We start from the raw sequence: 18274 nt of genomic DNA, 5'->3' as shown, positions 1-18274 counted from the left end.
AAGGTGACATTGTCTGTTGTTCATCTGATGGAAAAGACAGATTAGCCGTGTGAATGTGAATATGCCAACAAGACAGATAAGGTCCCGGTGATGAGCATTAGGGATTAATAAATGATTGAGGATTGTTTCTGGAGGGGTAGTGGGGTGATATGAACTTGACACAGAGTTTAATGTGCTTTTTGACAGATCTTGATTGTTCCTTCTGCCCAGCCAATGCTCTTACAATCTGAAAAAGTTCAAATCTGAGTTTAGGCGATGGATTTGTATTTCTTTAAGTTGTTTTTAAAGGGTAACTCCAATGAAATCTGTTTACACGTGTTGGGGAGTATCACTTCTGATATGTAAAAAGCTGTGTTAAGCCTTTTGTGGCTCCAGGGGGAGCTTTTTGAAGTCTGATAAATGTCACTGAAGTGATGTCACTCCTTGAAGCTGGGATTGACATCAGTTTTCTTGTGCTATGTTCAAACGCTTTCCATAAGCTATTTGCAAACTGGTTTTCTTTTTATTAAAAGATGAGGGGAAAAAAGGCAATGACCAACTTGGCAAAAATTTCCCATAAATTGCAAAAAATTAATAAAAGGTGAGAAGAAAATGGCCTAAAAATTAGTTTTAAGAAAGGGGGAAGAATTATTAGAAATTGAAAAAATAGGAAGAAAACATATTTATAACTGTAATCATATTATAATCAACACTGCAGAAAAAATACATAAATATTGAGGCGAAACACAAAATGAAAATGAACAGACAATCCTGCATAGTATACCTTTAAACTGTCACTCAAAATGAATGCTATATAAGAAACTGTTGCTGATGTTTGGCTGTAAAGTCCACTGGACATACTGGATGTGAGATTGAATTTTGAAAAACTTGACCTGACTGACAAGGTGCAAATCACCTTGACGGGACAGATCCAGTAAGGATAAAGTCTTGAGGACCAACAACTGTCAGTCAGCGTACAGATTCAGAAGCAAAACACTACTCCCCAACAGATGGCTGCCATTGTGACATTAAATTTAATTTGCAGTAGAAAACATATTAACTCTATGGATTTATGACTGAAATGTTTAGACAACAAACCACAATGAGCTGTGCTTTAAAGTGATTTAAGACCAGCTAAATGTGCTGTTATACCCAAGGTGAAACTGTGTTTGGAGGATTATTACTTTATATAAAAGATTACATCATGTTCAGTACATAATTCATTAAGGCAAGAGCGCATTCGCTGTGTTTTTCAGCGACAAGCTGCTTTCCACAGGGATACCAAGACAATACATTAACGGTGAAATCCTAATCTTTCTAAAATGACAACAACTGCTACATTTGGGATTGGTTAAAGTCTGGGATTTTACAATCAGATAAGGAAAATTTAGTGGAATATTTCAGTGAATTTAGAGAAGCTGACAATAAATCCATAACCATCTATTTTGTTTATGATAAAGTAACTAAAACAGGGGTGTATTTTCATTTAATTTTCTCGCTTTCATCCAACAGGATTCAAACTACCAACTGTTCACTCACGTTTGAATGGATCGGATAAAAATGTATTAATAATGCCTAATGCTTTGAAACCTGAGCAAATTGGTTTGATGTCTTACAAAAACATGGGTAGAGGGCAATGAGAAACTACAAGAAACAGGAAAAATACCTGAAAATGAGCAAAAAAGTATTTATTTCATATATTTTAGACATTTTTTAAAATAAATAAATGTAAAGTTAAATATAAAATGATTAAAATTACATTTTTTTTGGAAAACTTTCTCCTCCTTCTCTCTTTGTAAAAACTATTTCCTTGTCACTTTTTACTAATTTCTTCAAATGTGTGGGACATTTTTGTAAAGTTGGCTGTTGCCATGAAATCAAACCACTCTGCTTAGATTACGAAATTTCGGAAGGCTGATATCTATCCATGGTTTAAAGGGTTAACTGATCTTTACCAAATAGTCAATCAACTGCACATTAACCGCTTATTTTCAAGATCTTACTATTATTCAGCCAAGCAGAGCTGAGAACTAGACTTGTATTTTACAGTTTAAGTTATTATTGTTATTCCCACTTCTCCGTTTCACCCCCAGGTGTGCCATCTAAGCGTAATGAGCTGTACTACGACTGCTGTAAGGAGCCTTACCCCGACGTGACGTTCACGGTCACCATGCGCCGCAGGACACTTTACTACGGACTCAACCTGCTCATTCCCTGTGTGCTCATCTCTGGCTTGGCTCTGCTGGTCTTCCTGCTCCCTGCCGATTCTGGAGAGAAGATCTCACTTGGTAAACACACACACACACTCTCACAGTTACACAGAGGGACAGTGATTCATGATCACAATCATACATGCAGACAAAAATGTATTTCTCTCCCCCGCCTCAGTGATCTCAGCCCACCAGGTCCTGACGCTGTTGCTAACTCATTTATCTGTCATTGCTTTATGCTAATTATGGCATTATGACTGTGAATTAACATTTGAGTTGTATTTTATTCATTAGCAGATGAATAAAAGCTCTGTTATAACACAGCAAAGATAACCACCTGGACCTGAAAATGTCAGCTTGTTTCTAAATGCCATTCAGTGAGACAGGGTCAGAGTAAATATATAACTGGGAGTAATCCCTGGAGGGTAGAAAAGAGAGTGAATATTCCAAAATAAATCCACAGCTGATTTCACCTATTTTGAAGCGACCAGCTGCATTTATTTTGAGTACTCTCAAGTCACCATTTAAGAGAAAACTAGGCTGTGATGAAAGAGTTTATCCTCTGTGCTTCTGCTCTACTGTCGTCCACCAGGCATCACAGTGCTGCTGTCTCTAACTGTGTTCATGTTACTGGTAGCAGAGATCATGCCTGCCACTTCAGACTCCGTTCCTTTGATTGGTAAGACACTTTTCTGCTTTAATTATTGCTCCTATTGATTTTTTTTTTCACTTTCAAAGTGATGAAAAAGAAAAAGAAGCTATTAAGATGGATCACAAAATGATCAAGGGCATAACTCCGTAACAGTTGTCTATTTGCGCTCGACATGTGATATTCACTCAGTATGTTTACATGCACAGTTAAGTCGAGCTAAAATTATATCGTTTAGGACATATATTCAGACTACTGTTATTGTCGGAAGTATGTCCGACTCCGCCACGCTAGGTAGTGGTATGCTCCCTTTCAGTTAATCACTATTGGACCTTCTCCTGGTTGACCTATTATGTCACATAACAAACAAGTTTGCAAATTTTACTTGTATTCTGTCCAAACACCAGTCTTATAAAATAATGGATGTAGCAACTGTGGTGTCACCCATTTTTTAGCCAGAAGAGAGACCAAAATTAACAATTAACTTTCATGAACCAAAAACACACTGACATAGTGACAGCTAACTGTGTGAATCTGAGGTCACGCCATGGTTGTTACCTAACCAACATGTCTGTCGTGTCATGTCAATGGACAGCACCTATCTGTCACTCAAAGCGACCACCTCTTGTACAATTGTCATGAATGGGAAAACCCTGTTTTTTGTACCAGGCTGGAACCTGTTTATTTCTGTGTAAAGTTGGGGGTTTTAACATGGGGGTCTATGGGGATTGACTTGCTCTTGGAGTCAGCCTCAAGTGGCCATTTGAGGAATTGCAGTTTTTGGCACCTCTGCGTTGGCTTCATTTTTCAGCTCTGGAGGTTGCCGCTCAATCCAAAGACAAGTGGTAACAAACTTTTCATCACGCTTTTGGCATAAGCCTATTTCCCAAAATGTTGAACTATTTGTTTAAGACAGTACATTTAACCAGTTTGGTAAATTTAAATGAGACAATACAGAGTCTGGGAAAGAGTTCTACATTAAAACTTATAATATTAAAATGGTGGTGTCAATCATTTTGCAAGAAAATAAGGTAATAAGGTTATATTTCATGTTTTTATCCACTTGCACCTGAATCTGACCTTCATCAGGGAGCTGGACAGGATAGAAAGTTATTCAGCATGGTTGTTGGGTCAGTGTGCAGACTTTTCCTCATTAACTATAGGTTTCAGAGAAAAAAAAGAGAGATAGTCACACCTCATATTCACCACAGGGCAGCCGTTAGCAGCTGGATGTGGGAGGTTGCTGATAGAGAGGCATTGTATGAAGCCATACTGATACAGACCAGAAATGACAAGGCAGCGGCCCATGAGATGGGAGGGGAGGCTGCAGACAGTGATGCTGCTCGCTGTCATTTGGCAGCTCAATGATGTAAAACGAATCCATTAGCAATCTCGCCTTTATTGGCGTAGACACATTAACACATAACAGGTGGAGCAGAGCTGAAAGATGTAAGACAAAATAAAATGTTCAGGTTTTCATACAGCTTCAATAATAGGCCTTCTTTGAGATGGCGATGTTTACATTAGCATCTAGTTGGTCTGCCATTTTTTTGAGGTCGCTGACATCAGAACTGGAGCAAAATTTAAAAAGAAAAAAAAGGACGGTTTATTTTAGAGAAGATTGTCTCATGTTTGTGTGTAATGGTGTGTGTGTAGTGGGTAGCGTGTTTGCCTACATACATATGTTATGCATTTTAATGTTTCAGTGGCAGCAAATGCCCGCGAGTATATGTTTTGGCTGGTTTGTACATTAGGAAGTAAACGTTAGTCATCCTTCCACCACTCCCTGTGGTGGTCTGACCTCAGGTTTGTTGATGGGGAAAACTCCCCACTGACTAACCAACCAACCAACAGACTGACTCTGCAACAGTCAAAACACTATGCAGACCTCTCATGTTTCTCCTTGTTCTGTATGTAGATACACAAGTTTTCACTCAGAATGTAGTTTGATTTCACATAACAGACGATGACTTCTCTTTATCACACTGTATAAATTGTTCTCTGTCCCAAATGGAAATTGCTGTGTTATACTTATGTGCTCTTCTCTTTTTTCAGCTCAGTACTTTGCCAGCACCATGATGATTGTGGGCTTGTCTGTGGTGGTAACTGTCCTGGTGCTACAGTTCCACCACCATGATCCCCATGGAGGGAAGATGCCAAAATGGGTAGGTTAACAAAATGTTTCAAACCCAATAATTAATCATCAGCCAGTGATAATACTTCTAGAAATTGCCATACTCAACTACTGATATGGGCTTTTGCTATGCTTTGGCTCCCATTTGTTAGACGAGTGACATTTACTCAAAGGTTGGCAAAAGTTGCATCAACACAAAGATTTGACTAACACACACAAGTGTTGCCAACTGTATCACCACACAGAAGGAAACATGTATCTCCAGGTAGCTAACCAAGAACCACTGAGCCAGGCCTCCAGGAGATACACCACAGTTTAAAGTCTATGGTCATAGTGGCCTAACAGTGGAGTAACATCTGTGATACCATTGGGTAAGTCCCAAAAACCTACATGGCAAAAGGGACATCTGCAAATCAGTGGTTGAACTTTTTGGGGTGTCACAATCCCCGCAAAATGACTCTTTTCACTTTCATAATTTGATTGAATCGGTTAGATAACATTTGGAAAGTCTAGAAGTTAACAAATATCACAATAAAAGTACTATTTTTCTCTCTATTTCTATCTTATTCTCTCTCTATTTTCTGTATGAATTTGCTACCCAAATTTGGGTTTGCAACTCACCGGTCTCTTCTCTGTCTTCCATCTCTCCACCTTCTCTCCTCTTTTCACCCAGGTCCGAGTTATTCTACTCAACTGGTGCGCTTGGTTTCTCCGCATGAAGAAACCTGGAGAGGAAAGAAAAACAGCAGTGAGCACTCAAAACTACAAGTACTCCCACCCTCCTGCTCACCACACCAGCACCAACAGCATCCAAATGAGCACCATACCTGGGCAGGCGTCCACCCAGTCGACCACGACCAACGGGAGCATGAACCTGTACTTTGGCTACCACGCTATGGGCACAGACAACCCTGCTTTCCCTCCAAGCACCGATTCAGGTGTGGTGGTGTGCGGCGGTGGCGGCGGTGGCCATCCTAACGGCTCCTCTCCACACGACATCCACTCAGAACAGACGCGGACTTTGCTGCTGGAGCAGATTCCGGAAATCTCCCGGATCCTGGAGGAAGTGCAGTACATTGCCCGCCGCTTCCGGGAGCAGGATGAGGGCGAGGCGATCTGCAGCGAGTGGAAGTTTGCAGCGGCAGTAGTAGATCGGTTGTGCCTGGTGGCTTTCTCGCTCTTCTCCATCATCTGCACCTTCACCATCCTCATGTCAGCTCCCAATTTCATCGAGGCTGTGTCCAAAGACTTCACATAAGGCTGATCTCCTCCTGCTCTGAGAGGGAAAAAGAGAGCTAACATTAAAAATCCAGACACGATTGGAACTGTGCCACACAAGCCTCCCTGCTACAACTATGTGAAGCCACACAAGTTTTATTTTAAGTGTAGTTACGAGTCACCAGAAGCAAACTTTCCCTCTATCTTCACATATTTGTCAGTAGTTCTTGGTTGTTTGGAGATGATGTGATATTTCCCATTCAAGGTGGCTCTCCTAGCTGACATTGTGCATCCAGTGTGCCGCAGTATGTAGGAGGTTGAGGGCTACATGCAGTATTTAATGACGTAGAAACTCACACTAATGCACTTTTCATCTGTACCCCTGCTGCACCACATCATTTACCTGCCACCACCTGGGATTCACGTCTCATTAGAATATATCGCTAACACTCCTGCCCCTTACAGCTCCTTTTTTTCTGCTGTTTCCCACTTCCTCTCCCAACTGTCGTGCTTTTCATCTTCTACAAATGTCTTAATGTCTTCAGCAGTTACATACAGTACAGTCAGTAGAGTTCAATAAACACTTTTAGGAGGGTTTTTTTTTTTTTCTGGCCTGTAATCTGGTGTTGCCGGTCTTTTGTATTTTGTAAATAAATCTACATCTCACTTTATAAATATGGTGAAGCTGGGATTAAATCTTTTTAATTCAGTTGTTGAATTTACTGAGAGCTAATGACATGTTCACTTTGTACATCTGTTCACCTCACGTCTATTCTACCTATGGCTTCAACTTGTCATTTTTATTTTAGATTAATTTGCCAATGATTTTCTTGATCCTTTGATTATTTATTTTGTACACAAAATGCCAGAAAACAGTTTTAAAATGCTTGCTATATTTTCCAGAAGGTGATGTATTCACATGGCTTCTTTTATCCAGTCGCTACTTCAGTATACTATCATATATTGACCAAATCGCCAGAAAAAAATGTTGGCATGGTACAATTAAAAAAACAAATGATATGTTACATTCAGTGGTGAAGTGGAAGTTGAAGAGGTGGGTGTGCTACTAGTTAGATGAGCAGGTGAGGGGGAACCTCCTACTCTCCTACATATTCATATGGCTTTTTGGCTGATGGGAGGGTATATTGTAAATAGCCAGAAAGAGAAGATGGTATACCCTGTAAACTGTGTATACCCTCCACTACAACACAGGTTACATCTGCATGTTATTATGTAGCAGACATGCGCTAACTTAACTTTTCCGCTATGCTGTGGTTAATGTGAGGATAGGTTTAAGCCCAAAATCCACTTGGTTATGGTTTGGATAAGACCATTTTTTGGCTTAAAATAAAATAAATTAAACAAAAAGCCTCAAATGGCACCAGCAGGAGAAGTGGTGATGTCTTTAAAAAAAAAAATTGTGCTGCTATCCCTCAATATCTTGCTAAATCACACCCAGTTTTGTTGTTCATCGGTCTCAAACATTTGTATGCACGTTGGCAGGCATCTCGTCTATGTGACTCACCATTTCTTCCATCTCTCAATAACCACGTCAGTTTATATCTTATGTCACTTCAAAAGCCTTGATATGATGCGTAAGAAATGTACAAATCTAATTTATTTGTGGTCTACAGAAACATACAATGCCAACATTTTCTTCTGGCAGCTGGGCTGCATATATGAAAATTAAAGCACCAATTCATCACATTTGAGGAGCTGGAAACAGCAAATGTTTTTGCTTGAAAAATCAGTTCATTATGAATCAAAAAGGTGCATATTAACTGTCTTGAGCGACTCATCCATGTTTTTACAGTTCATTTCAGCTCTACTTTAAGCATCTCCATCTTATCTCTATAAAAGAAAAAACATATGTAAGCACTGGATTAGTCCTTACTCACCTCTTTCTTGCCTTTGAAGTCATCCTCATTATTTCCTTTCACTTTCCTTCTGGCTCACATCCAGGTCCTAAATCCATAAATGTGAAGAGATAAAGTTTTACTATTGCCAGTAAAAGTCATATTTAACTGTGACATCAGAGACTTTTACACTTTTGCTCTTTACAAGACAGTTTATTAAAGTGTGAAGTAATTTCAGAGGGTTCTCCCAAAATGTCTCCCTGCCTCGATTTCTTTTATTTAACAGTATTTTTGGTTAGCATATGTTATACTCTGGCTATTTGTACACTCACATTAGACCATAATGTATTTTTCTTTAGAGAGTCATTCAACGTTTTTCTGACTTGTGTGCCAGTTATACAATGTGCTGCTGTATTTGGAGAAAAACTAAAATGAAAAAATTAAGAAAGAGGATCAGCGCATGAGTGATTGAAAGACAATATTTGTTCTTCTGAGGGATTTTTAGATGGATTCTGAAGGGACGTCACCCCAGTGGAGATGCATTTGGTACTAATCTTTTGTAGTGAAGAGTGCTTTGTGTTTTTACTCTCTAATACTCAGCGAAAGGCAAACACTTTCTTCTCTAATCTCTAGCAACAACATGCAACAAGGATTACTGGGTGACCTTATGTAACAGATTTGTGTTAAACCTTCTCGCCACCCGAGCGTCCCTGCTGATCCTCAGTTGTACAAGACACACATGAATTCCTACTTTTACTCACGCAACTGCTCTCGCAGTCCAACTTAGCACATAGGTGTTTTAAGTGGAATTTTAAGAAGAAGCGAGGGGGAATGAAATCAACAAAATGCTGGACACTTTGTGACTGCTGTAGAAATAGCCACTGAAATGGAATTCATGCTGTTACGGTAAATCGATGGGCCGAATGCAAACAGCTGCCCGCTGAGTGGCCTAGCTTTTGCTCCATAACTCCAAGACTGTAAAGCATTAAATGTCATATCCACTTAGAGCTGACAGGAAAAGGTGAAGCCAATCTTGACTGAAATGTACATGAAGTACGCTGCAGTACACTTTGTGTTCCTTCATTTTTTTTTTTTTTTTAAATCCAGTTTTGAAGATTTAATCAGGTTTCAACAATATTAACACCCCTTTAAATGTCCAACCAGGGATGTCACATTTGTTTGGTTTAAACATCACAAATATGGTCCATTTTTCATGTAATGTAATGGTATTAGCTTAAAGGAATTGCTCTACATTTAGGGTTTCTTGTAAAGAGTTGAAGATATGACTACCATATGGTAATTATGAAGCTACAGCCAATTAGCTTAACTTAGCATTAAGAGTGGAAACACTAATTAACGCAATTGGTAGTTTTTAATCTTCTGTTTTTGTGTACATAAAACAAGATATAACTTGTTAATTAGTGATGTTTAGCACAGTAAATATGAATCTACAGCCAGAAGGGGACTCCATAGGTTGGTTGGCAAAACTATTTTCGAAACTATTTGACCTTCGTACTTCGAAGGTCACAGAAACAAAAATGTACAATCAAAATCAAATCTACTATGTTAAAACATTTGAGCGTCACTATTTTTTTTTGTGTTGAGAGTAACATCTCAGTTTTACAGTATCAAAACTAAAAAAAGTGGTCTGTGGATTAAACTTAAAACTGTGTTAGAGATATTGGAAATGTCGTATTTTTAGTTTAGAGAATAAACTACATTTTGATATAATATTTAAAAGTCTATGACAAGTGATGGTAGCTTGCTAAAAGAATTAAATCAGGGTCAAATGTGAGCGGGGTGGGTTGGCACACTGATTTTGGTGTTGGTCAGCACATGAAATTAAGAGTTGTAACTGTTTTTGAGAGAGATTAAACCTATTTTGAAAGATTGAATTATTCTTGTATGAATTAATTCTTCTTGTTTCTATTGGTTGCATTTTAACATTGTGCCAACACATCTCGTAATGGGGCTGACTGGAACAAATACACAACGTAGCATTGGCACAAATCACCCAATTATGGAAGACATTTTTACACATTAAAACATTTTATTTAAAACTTAGACCTTAACCTTTCATCTGCTGCTGGTTTGAATATTAGAAAATAAATTTTGCTGGAAGTACGGCAGAGTGGAAAGCGTGCCTTCCAACCCCGGTTTCATCTAGCTGGTTAGTTTAGCTCAGCACAAACACTGGAAACATGCAGAAATGACAGTTAGATAAGAAGGTTGATACCACTTTCACGTATGAAAGCAGTATCATTTTTCTTGTCCAACTCTTGGGGAGAAAGTGAATAACTGTTTTAGTCAAAATGTTGAATTATTGCTCTAATATTGGTCCATTTTTTGCTGCACATTGTTTAGATTATAGGTTTCAGGGGTTTTTGCAGGTGAAGATGTAAAGCTGAACACTGATGGTCTAAGAGAAAAAAAAAGCTATTTTTGAAAGGAATTCATGCTGTATTTGTTATTCTGCCTGTCAAAGTTGATGTGGACAGATGTGGGAGGAAGGGTCTTGGTCGCTGTAATTATGTTATGTGATAGATTGACAATACAAATCTTGAGCACTGACTCATCTTGGAGATGCAATGACTCATATGAAACATGGAGTGAGAACTGCCCTCTACATACATGTGACTCAGACTGATTTATGTAGATAATCTGTGAGATAACCTGACCAATTTCTGTTGTTACTCACTCATGTCAATGTCTATTCAGCTTATGTTTTTCATGTCAAAGGCATTTGATGCTTAAAGTGTTAAAAGTGTGAAGAATGATGGAAACTTGCAAATAGGACTAAACAGAAAATATGAAGAGAGAATAAGTGTTCAGGGGTAAAAGATATTCTGCAATTTGTTTTTGCCATGCTTTTAGTTTTTTTCTTTAATCACCAGTGTTGTATTTTGGTCAACTTGAGTGTCTTTTTCTTTGTTGTCTGTGCCTCTTTGCTCAGTATGATTCTTTCTTCTTTGAAGGATGTACATAAATGCTCACTGTACATGACTATTTTGAGAAAAAAAATAAAGTAGAAATGTGATAATTACTGGCACTCGAATGGCTGATATGCTACAATTCACTGAATAATATATTTAAAAGTGCTTTTACTCACCAAAGTTGTCAGAGCATTCTCGGTCCTTTCTTGAAGTGACTGTGTTTTGGCAGGGCTGCTGCTGATCTAACGGGACAGACAGTGTAATGGCAGCTTGTCATCAGATGTGCTGGTTAATCACAGCGTGCAATTGTCATAATATTGTTCCCATACAATTAAGTTATTTAAAAAGTGACAGCTTAAAAAACATCAAACTGACAAAACAGGAGGTGTTCATTTTCTTCACTATATAAATTGATTTTTAAAACCAGGGTGGGCAGCTTTATTTTAACTTCACTGGAAAAAAATCCCATAATAAATGTGGTGTAGTGTTCTCTTAGACCACTTCAATTGCAATTTCACTAAATACTGTCCCTGTCCTCCTAAGCAGCACTAAAACACAGACCCAAAGACATCTGCACTGAGTGTGAAAGAGAAAGTGGATAAGTAGGAGATATAAAAAGAGGAGAAACCACTGAAAAGTTTTCAAAGATCTCTGTTTCTGCTGCTGTCTACTAGTGACCTGTTCTCCTGCCTGTCTGTGATGTTAAGTGGAAACACCAACAGAACAACCCCCCCCACCCACACACACACACACACACACACACACACACACACACACACACAAAAGCTAACAGAAAGGCAGACTCATGCGGTGTTTGCGGGTTTGCTGGCAGTTGGAATCGAGTCAAACGCTTATGTTGAGCAGGTGTGGTTGAAAAACCCACATGCACATGTTCATTTTGGTGATGGGAAAGGGGTATGAGTGACTGTATGAAGAGCATGTGGTCGTTTGGTGGGAGGGGCTTAGGACAGAGAGGAGAGAGCTACAAGAGAAGGGTGTATTTTTATTTTTAAGTCTGCAGTTTCTTTTGCCTTTTCCAGATTTTTGCCTACCTCAGGAATCTAATGGTGATCAATGCAGCAATTAAGCATATCTCTAAGATGTCAAGCTATCTAATCTAAAAAGAAGCAAAAATGGTTTTAGTGTTTGTGTAAAGACTACTTCATCACAAAATGACACAGAAAGTAAGACAAAAATGTCAGCAACTGAGCCCAGCATTTGTTGATTTATGAAACCAGGCAGCTCTCTGTATTGATCACTTTCTTTTGATTGATAAACAAGAACTAACACATTTTCCCTGATTCATGGGTTGCTTGTCTTGGGAACAGTATTTCTACAGTAAATGATGTGCGTGTGCTTTATCATTGATTTGCTTTTCAGGTTTATCTTAATGTGCATGTGGCCAGATATAGTGGTATTAAAGTTTAAAGACAAGTTTCAGACTACTGCACAAAGTTTTTAAGCTTCTCTGCACCCAGAGCTGAGCTGATGGTTTAACGTGTGCTCAGATATGTGAAATTTCAGCCACTGAGGCTCAGAAACCTTCGCCATTTCCCAGCAGGAATGAATGAATGGGAAACTGTAGGCCAAGTCAGGAGGGATCCAATCTCCTCGCTGATATTTGTCAGGACATTTGGCAGCTCACACCCGCACACATAAACAAACACACACACATGCGCACACACACACCGAATGCTGCTCAGCAGAGTGATGCCATGTTCAAATTGGTCAAATCTAATCTTAGGCTTCACTACACGCAGACAGACAGCTGTTGGTGGCTGGAATTGTAGCACACTGTATCATACTATGCAAACACACAGACACACACAGACACACACACACACACACACACAAATTCAAAATCCTCCTCTGATTTGCCAGCAGACTGAGCAGACAGAGACAGCGTCCCCACTCCACCCTTCCCTGCAGACTGTCCCCAAGCTACTTCCATTTTTCTGGTCGTGAGATGGAACAGACCACCTGGGTAATAGGTGGGGGGGTTTCGTTGCGTAATCCTGGTGATTAATGCTTGCTCTGTTTGGTGTTGGTACCAGGTCAGCTGGAACAGATCTCTGCAGACGTGGTGCAGTTAATGTAATGTAAAGATCAAACACCTGCCCCTCCTATGAGATCTATATTGCCTTTTACTTTGTAGAATAACTGCCTGCACGCACACACCCTTCTGGTCATCAGGTGGGGACTCTGCACTGGTTCAGAGCTTGGACATTCCTCTGCGTGACTGAGGTGAATGACCTCAGATGCTGTTCACTCTGACCTGTATATCACTGCATAATGTATGTGTAAGTGGCTCATTTTGATCTTTGTTCTGCATAAAGAACATAATTATGGGTCTGAATTATCGTGACTGACAAGATCAGGGCCCAAATACTTATGCCAAGTTTCAAAATACTGGAATATTTTTTGATAATTAGGTAGAAGTTATGAGGTACAAGGTAGATATATTAGTCGTTTTTTAATCTTGTTTAAAACTATGTTGAAAAAAATGAAATCTATATTTGTCCTTGATCCTGCTACATTTCTGGAAGTTGAATGACTTGACTGAAACCACCAAAATTCCATGTGGTTGCTCGGGCATGTTGCTGCTGATGCTATCATACAATATCTGCAGTGCATTTTTTGAATTTGCTTTGGAGTCTTGTGTCCTGTTGGCTCTGAACGTGGTCTGCCCAGCCAGTGCAATAGCTTGATCCAGGAGGTTAGGGGTTTGCCATGTCTCTGTAAAGATGTGCGCAGATCAGTCTCTAATTTCCCGTTGCTGAGTGAGCCTCAACCACATTTATCCACTTTATTCTCCAAAGACCAGACATTAGCCAGAAGAAGACTTAGGAGAGGAACAGCTCTCGGTCAGCCTCGCCCTGATGACGGCTCTCCACACTCTCTTTGTCCGGTTCTTTCGGTTTTGTTTCTCCCCTCTGGACTGACTGGCCGCTCGGCATATGCTGTTGGTGGAGATCCTCTAGCGGTCTGCTGCATTCATTCCAAAACCCACACAACTTTCCCCAATGTTGATAAGTGCTTCTCTATTGTAGAAAAGTCATGCTTCAGCAGAAGAGGCCATGGAGTCGAAAAAATAGAAAAATAAAGCAAAAAGTAGCAAGGATTTGAGGAGCTACTCGCTGCTTCATCTACATGCGCTGCTGTCATCATAGCAACACTGGTAGCCATTCACAAGGAGCAAGGTACCTGCTCATCAGTTAAATATTCAGATGCACTCAGTCACTGATGGCTCAACCATCGAGAGCAGTTGGGGTTGCCCAAGGATAGCTTGATATGCAAACCGGAGGAGCCGGGGATTAAACTGTTGATCTTCTGATTACTGGACGACCCGCTCTAACATCTGTGTCTCTGCTCATTCCCTTTATGCTAAACTAAACTGGCTGCTGGCTTCAGCTTCATATTTCCTTTATAGTAGAAAAGTATCACTGCTGTGATGGAGCTTCCGATGAAATCAGTCAATGCCGAATAACCTAAAAGTCTGTTGCCAACATCATTTAACCAATAACAAATTACTACAGCGAGAGCACAAGGCGGACTCACAATCTGAACTTTTCATCATCACAAACATGTCCATTAGTTGTCAAATACTCATGTTTACAGATGATCTGATTGTCCTAGAGCTGCATCAACTCCATTTGTTTTGTGTCTCAATCCTAAACACTCATCATATCATGTTTAATCTCTTCTCCGTTACTTTCCTCCAGTAGAAAAAAAAAATAACGTGTCCATTTTCCTTTGGACCCATCTGTTTCAGACATCAACCATGCTCTCTTCACTCTGACTTAATCCATAGGGAAGTGTGTCTGTGATGATAAAACATTGTTAATCTGGTTTCAGAGTGACTGGGCATATAATCTCATTTACTCCTTTAATCCTTCCCCTCCCTCCTCATATGACTCCTAACTTGACATCGGTACAGTACATTCACAGTTATTCATAGAGCATAATCTTGGCACAAAAAGGATTGATCTGGAGGAAGTAGGTTAATAAAGGAGGTTAGGATGTCAGTGGATGTTGCCGTTGATGATACAAGAGCTGCAGATAATCATGCATGTGTGAAGTCATTTGTGCAGTCACTGCGTATGCAATTGTACAAAATGAAAACGGAGTCAAACTGGATCACTGTGCTTTCCCAAAGCTAGGAAATCAAGACAAACATGAGGGTTTTTTTAGTGTATGAAGGTGAGATTAATAAAAAGAAAGGTTTCACCTCTGAACCGACATGTCCAGATGACGTGTCCTGATGATGTGTGCTTATAAGCCCCCGCAGAGCCAGACAACTCATCACCATTTACAGCTTTAGGGAAGCCTGTGCATGCCATGTAACGCAACAGTCCCTGCAGAACCTGCACAAAAATAGACAGAGTGGGTTAGTCCAATAACCAAAGTGCAGGTGGGACATTAAAGGGCAAAGGAACAGATTCAGGTAAAACAGATATTGAAAAGGTTAGAGTGAATGATGAATTGAAAAAAAAGACTTAGAAACCAGGTAGAACCACACACCAAAGCTTTGGTTAAAACTTTTCACAACTTTTTCTTTTTTCTTCCACTTGATGGATGCTAGCAAAAAGGTAATAACCCCTATAACAAATTTAACCATATTATTTAACCCTATTTTCACTGTATTAGAATTGTAATAGTATGACTACATGTTACACTGTTTTACAGGTATCAGTAACTCAAAACAACAACATAAAAATAAAAATAATACCAATTAACATAAAGTGCTTTCCTTAGGGCTAAACGCTAAAATATGTTACAGCCACCTCATATTAGCTCAAGTTACAGCTGTTATTAAGATGTGAAGTGAGACTCACAATTCTTTATTTTTATTTAATGCAATTAATTTTAATGAATAAAATTGAGATTTTCAAAAATTATACTTAGTCTACATCACATCAAATAACTTTTGCATCGATTCTGCATTTGTTTTCTTTTTGTCTCCTGGTCTTTTTATACTGGGTGGAAATGACCACTGCATACTGTGCTCAAATGAGACTTGTTGCAGCTCTGATAAACTTACTGAATGATGCATGACTTCTGCACAGATTCTACATTTTTTTCTTCTTGTCTCCTGATATGATCAATACAGCTGTAATTTTACTTATAACGGAATGCAATCTAATGAGTATGTTTTCTTTGGTGTATAATCACCTGAAAATAAGAATTGCAATGTTTTGGTTACCTTAGAATGAGATGTTTATATCTATAACAGGAGCGGGTCCTTGTCTATGGAGAGCACCATGTTGCACTGCAATGTTCCTACAACAGTCCAGAATGGAAAAAAAACAAACACTGGCTCTAGATGGGGTCATTCACATAAGACAGAAAAAAACTAAACAAAAAACGTGTGAAAAGTGTAACTGCATTATTTAGTGATTTTACCGATTTAAATCACCTGGTCCATTTTTTTGGAGAGGAAACGATGCATGCGGTATTTTGGCTCCTGCTAAAAACCACCTGTTCAATGGCAACTAAAGCAATCCTTATGGGAGATGTTTCCGCCTGTTGCAATCAGCAATTTTCACCACTAGATACTACTAAATCCTGCATACCTTTAACAGTTAATTGTATGTGCTATGTGAGCTTTTGAGGGCAAAGTTATTGAGTTGATATTGTGTGTGTGCCACAAATAGCAAAATGTGTAGCAGGGATGCAGGTATATTGTCATATACAATATTATTTCAACTATGCTTTAACAGTTATCTTTCTCTCTACAGTGCCGTACTTTCATTTATGTTTCTGTGCAGCTTTTCATCGGGGTGATGTTAAATATTGTGTTTATATATGTCCATTCCTGCCTGGCGTTACTGGAGCAGTAAGGCGTGGAGGAGGCAGTGTGTGTGACAGAGACAGAGATTGAGTGCGTCTACGGCCTGCCCCAGTACTGCGGTGGGTGTACTTAATGTGCTTGAAGAGCCATATTTTATGTGTTTGCAGTGCATGCCCTAAGTGACACAAATAGGCTGCCGATGTGTGTGGGGGTTGTGGCGGAAACATTTCATCATTTGATGATCATCACTCCTGTTTCTGTCTCAACTCATCCTTCTTCCCTATTTCATTTTTTCCTCTCTTTTTTATTTGAGAACCATTAACATCTATGTGTCTGGCCACACATCTCCGCTCATCCATCTACTGCAGCTAGTCCGCTGTCCATCCCTCCGTCCTTTCTCTCCCTGAGGCTACATGTGTACTGTAAATTTCAGTAAGCACATTCATTTGCACAGCATGAATGGAGCTGTCCAGTATGGGAGTCTAGTATATGGTGTTTACAGCGTGGAGACTGCTCATCTCATCTTCAAAGATCTGGATGTACTGCACTGCTATCACCCAGCGTCAGTGGGAAAGACTTTGTTGCTGCATATAACTGATATTAATCTCAACGGATATTCGAGTGCACAGAGGAAGTGGATAGATCAGTCGGGGAGAGCGCAGAAGTGTTTATTGAACTCTACGTGCATTTTCAGCATAAATCTTTGCTGTAAAAATCTTTATAAATAATTTCACAAAAGGTTCAACCCTAATTCAAAGGTGTGCATAGAGGTACATGTTTCAGTCCCATTTAAAATTCCCTTTTGTCCTTGAATAAAAACTTAATCATCCAGCTGGCACAGGAGGGCAGAGGCTTTTGATATCCAATAGTCGCTGGGTCGATTGGAGGGAATCATTACTGTCACAACAAAATTAGTTGAGTGACCTGGAGGGAGACAGAAATGAAGAGTAAAAATAGCTATCCATTACATTGCTTCATGGTAAAAAAGGTTGTTGTGGATGCCAAATATGCCCTAAAACAACTGGTGAGTAATTGCCTTGCTAAAGAGCCCTTAAACAAAACAATGAACCCCTGCCTGCTCATTCAGCATCAAATGTGTCAGCTGAATGCCCTCAAATGTAAAAATATAAAGTACAATCTAAACCAGTATGTAAGCATGTGTCTCTGGGCAGAGCCACTATGTACCTGTGGTGGACAGAGTCCCGGCTCTGGCTGAGGTCTTGTACAGAGGAGCGTGGTAGAGATCAGGCTCAGGCACGTAGTTCTGCTGTGGTTCAAAGTGCACCACTGGCAGCATGGCGTTCATCACTCGAGGCAACGCATCCTCTATCACCATGTTGTCGTCGTCCCAGCGACTGGAATCCATAAACATACCGTGCACGAGCACACCGTCCTCCGGCTCTGGTAACTGTTGCATCCACAAATGAGTTGGAGTAGTGGTAAATGAAAGGAACATATTCAAACACAATAATCACTCATCTGTTTTTAAATGAATCGCTGCGTT

At 39.6% G+C, this 18274-nt stretch overlaps 2 protein-coding genes across 3 annotated transcripts in view; one reads left to right on the top strand and one right to left on the bottom strand.

Moving 5' to 3' along the window:
* The window catches only part of chrna8 (cholinergic receptor, nicotinic, alpha 8), a 47025-nt gene extending 37882 nt beyond the window's left edge, over positions 1-9143 (top strand). Inside the window, exons 7-10 of the mRNA XM_042485486.2 lie at positions 2073-2267; positions 2782-2868; positions 4894-5003; positions 5646-9143. Coding sequence (XP_042341420.2) covers positions 2073-2267; positions 2782-2868; positions 4894-5003; positions 5646-6230 — 977 coding nt within the window. The 3' untranslated portion in view covers positions 6231-9143. The remainder of the gene's footprint in view (positions 1-2072; positions 2268-2781; positions 2869-4893; positions 5004-5645) is intronic.
* An 8239-nt stretch (positions 9144-17382) lies between these two features.
* dnah6 (dynein, axonemal, heavy chain 6) overlaps positions 17383-18274 on the bottom strand; it is an 80549-nt gene continuing 79657 nt past the window's right edge. For both annotated transcript variants that reach the window (XM_088073455.1, XM_088073463.1), the window contains exons 81-82: positions 17956-18178; positions 17383-17694 (exon numbers count right to left, since the gene is read on the bottom strand). In XM_088073455.1, the coding sequence (XP_087929581.1) occupies positions 17591-17694; positions 17956-18178 (327 nt within the window). In that variant the 3' untranslated portion in view covers positions 17383-17590. The remainder of the gene's footprint in view (positions 17695-17955; positions 18179-18274) is intronic.

The sequence above is a fragment of the Plectropomus leopardus genome, chromosome 3 (assembly GCF_026936395.1).
Source record: "Plectropomus leopardus strain MGB_pleo_1.0 chromosome 3, ASM2693639v1, whole genome shotgun sequence".
Lineage (NCBI taxonomy): Eukaryota > Metazoa > Chordata > Actinopteri > Perciformes > Serranidae > Plectropomus > Plectropomus leopardus.
The sequence above is the reverse complement of the archived record's forward strand: the minus strand, read 5'-3'. Positions and strand labels throughout refer to the sequence as shown.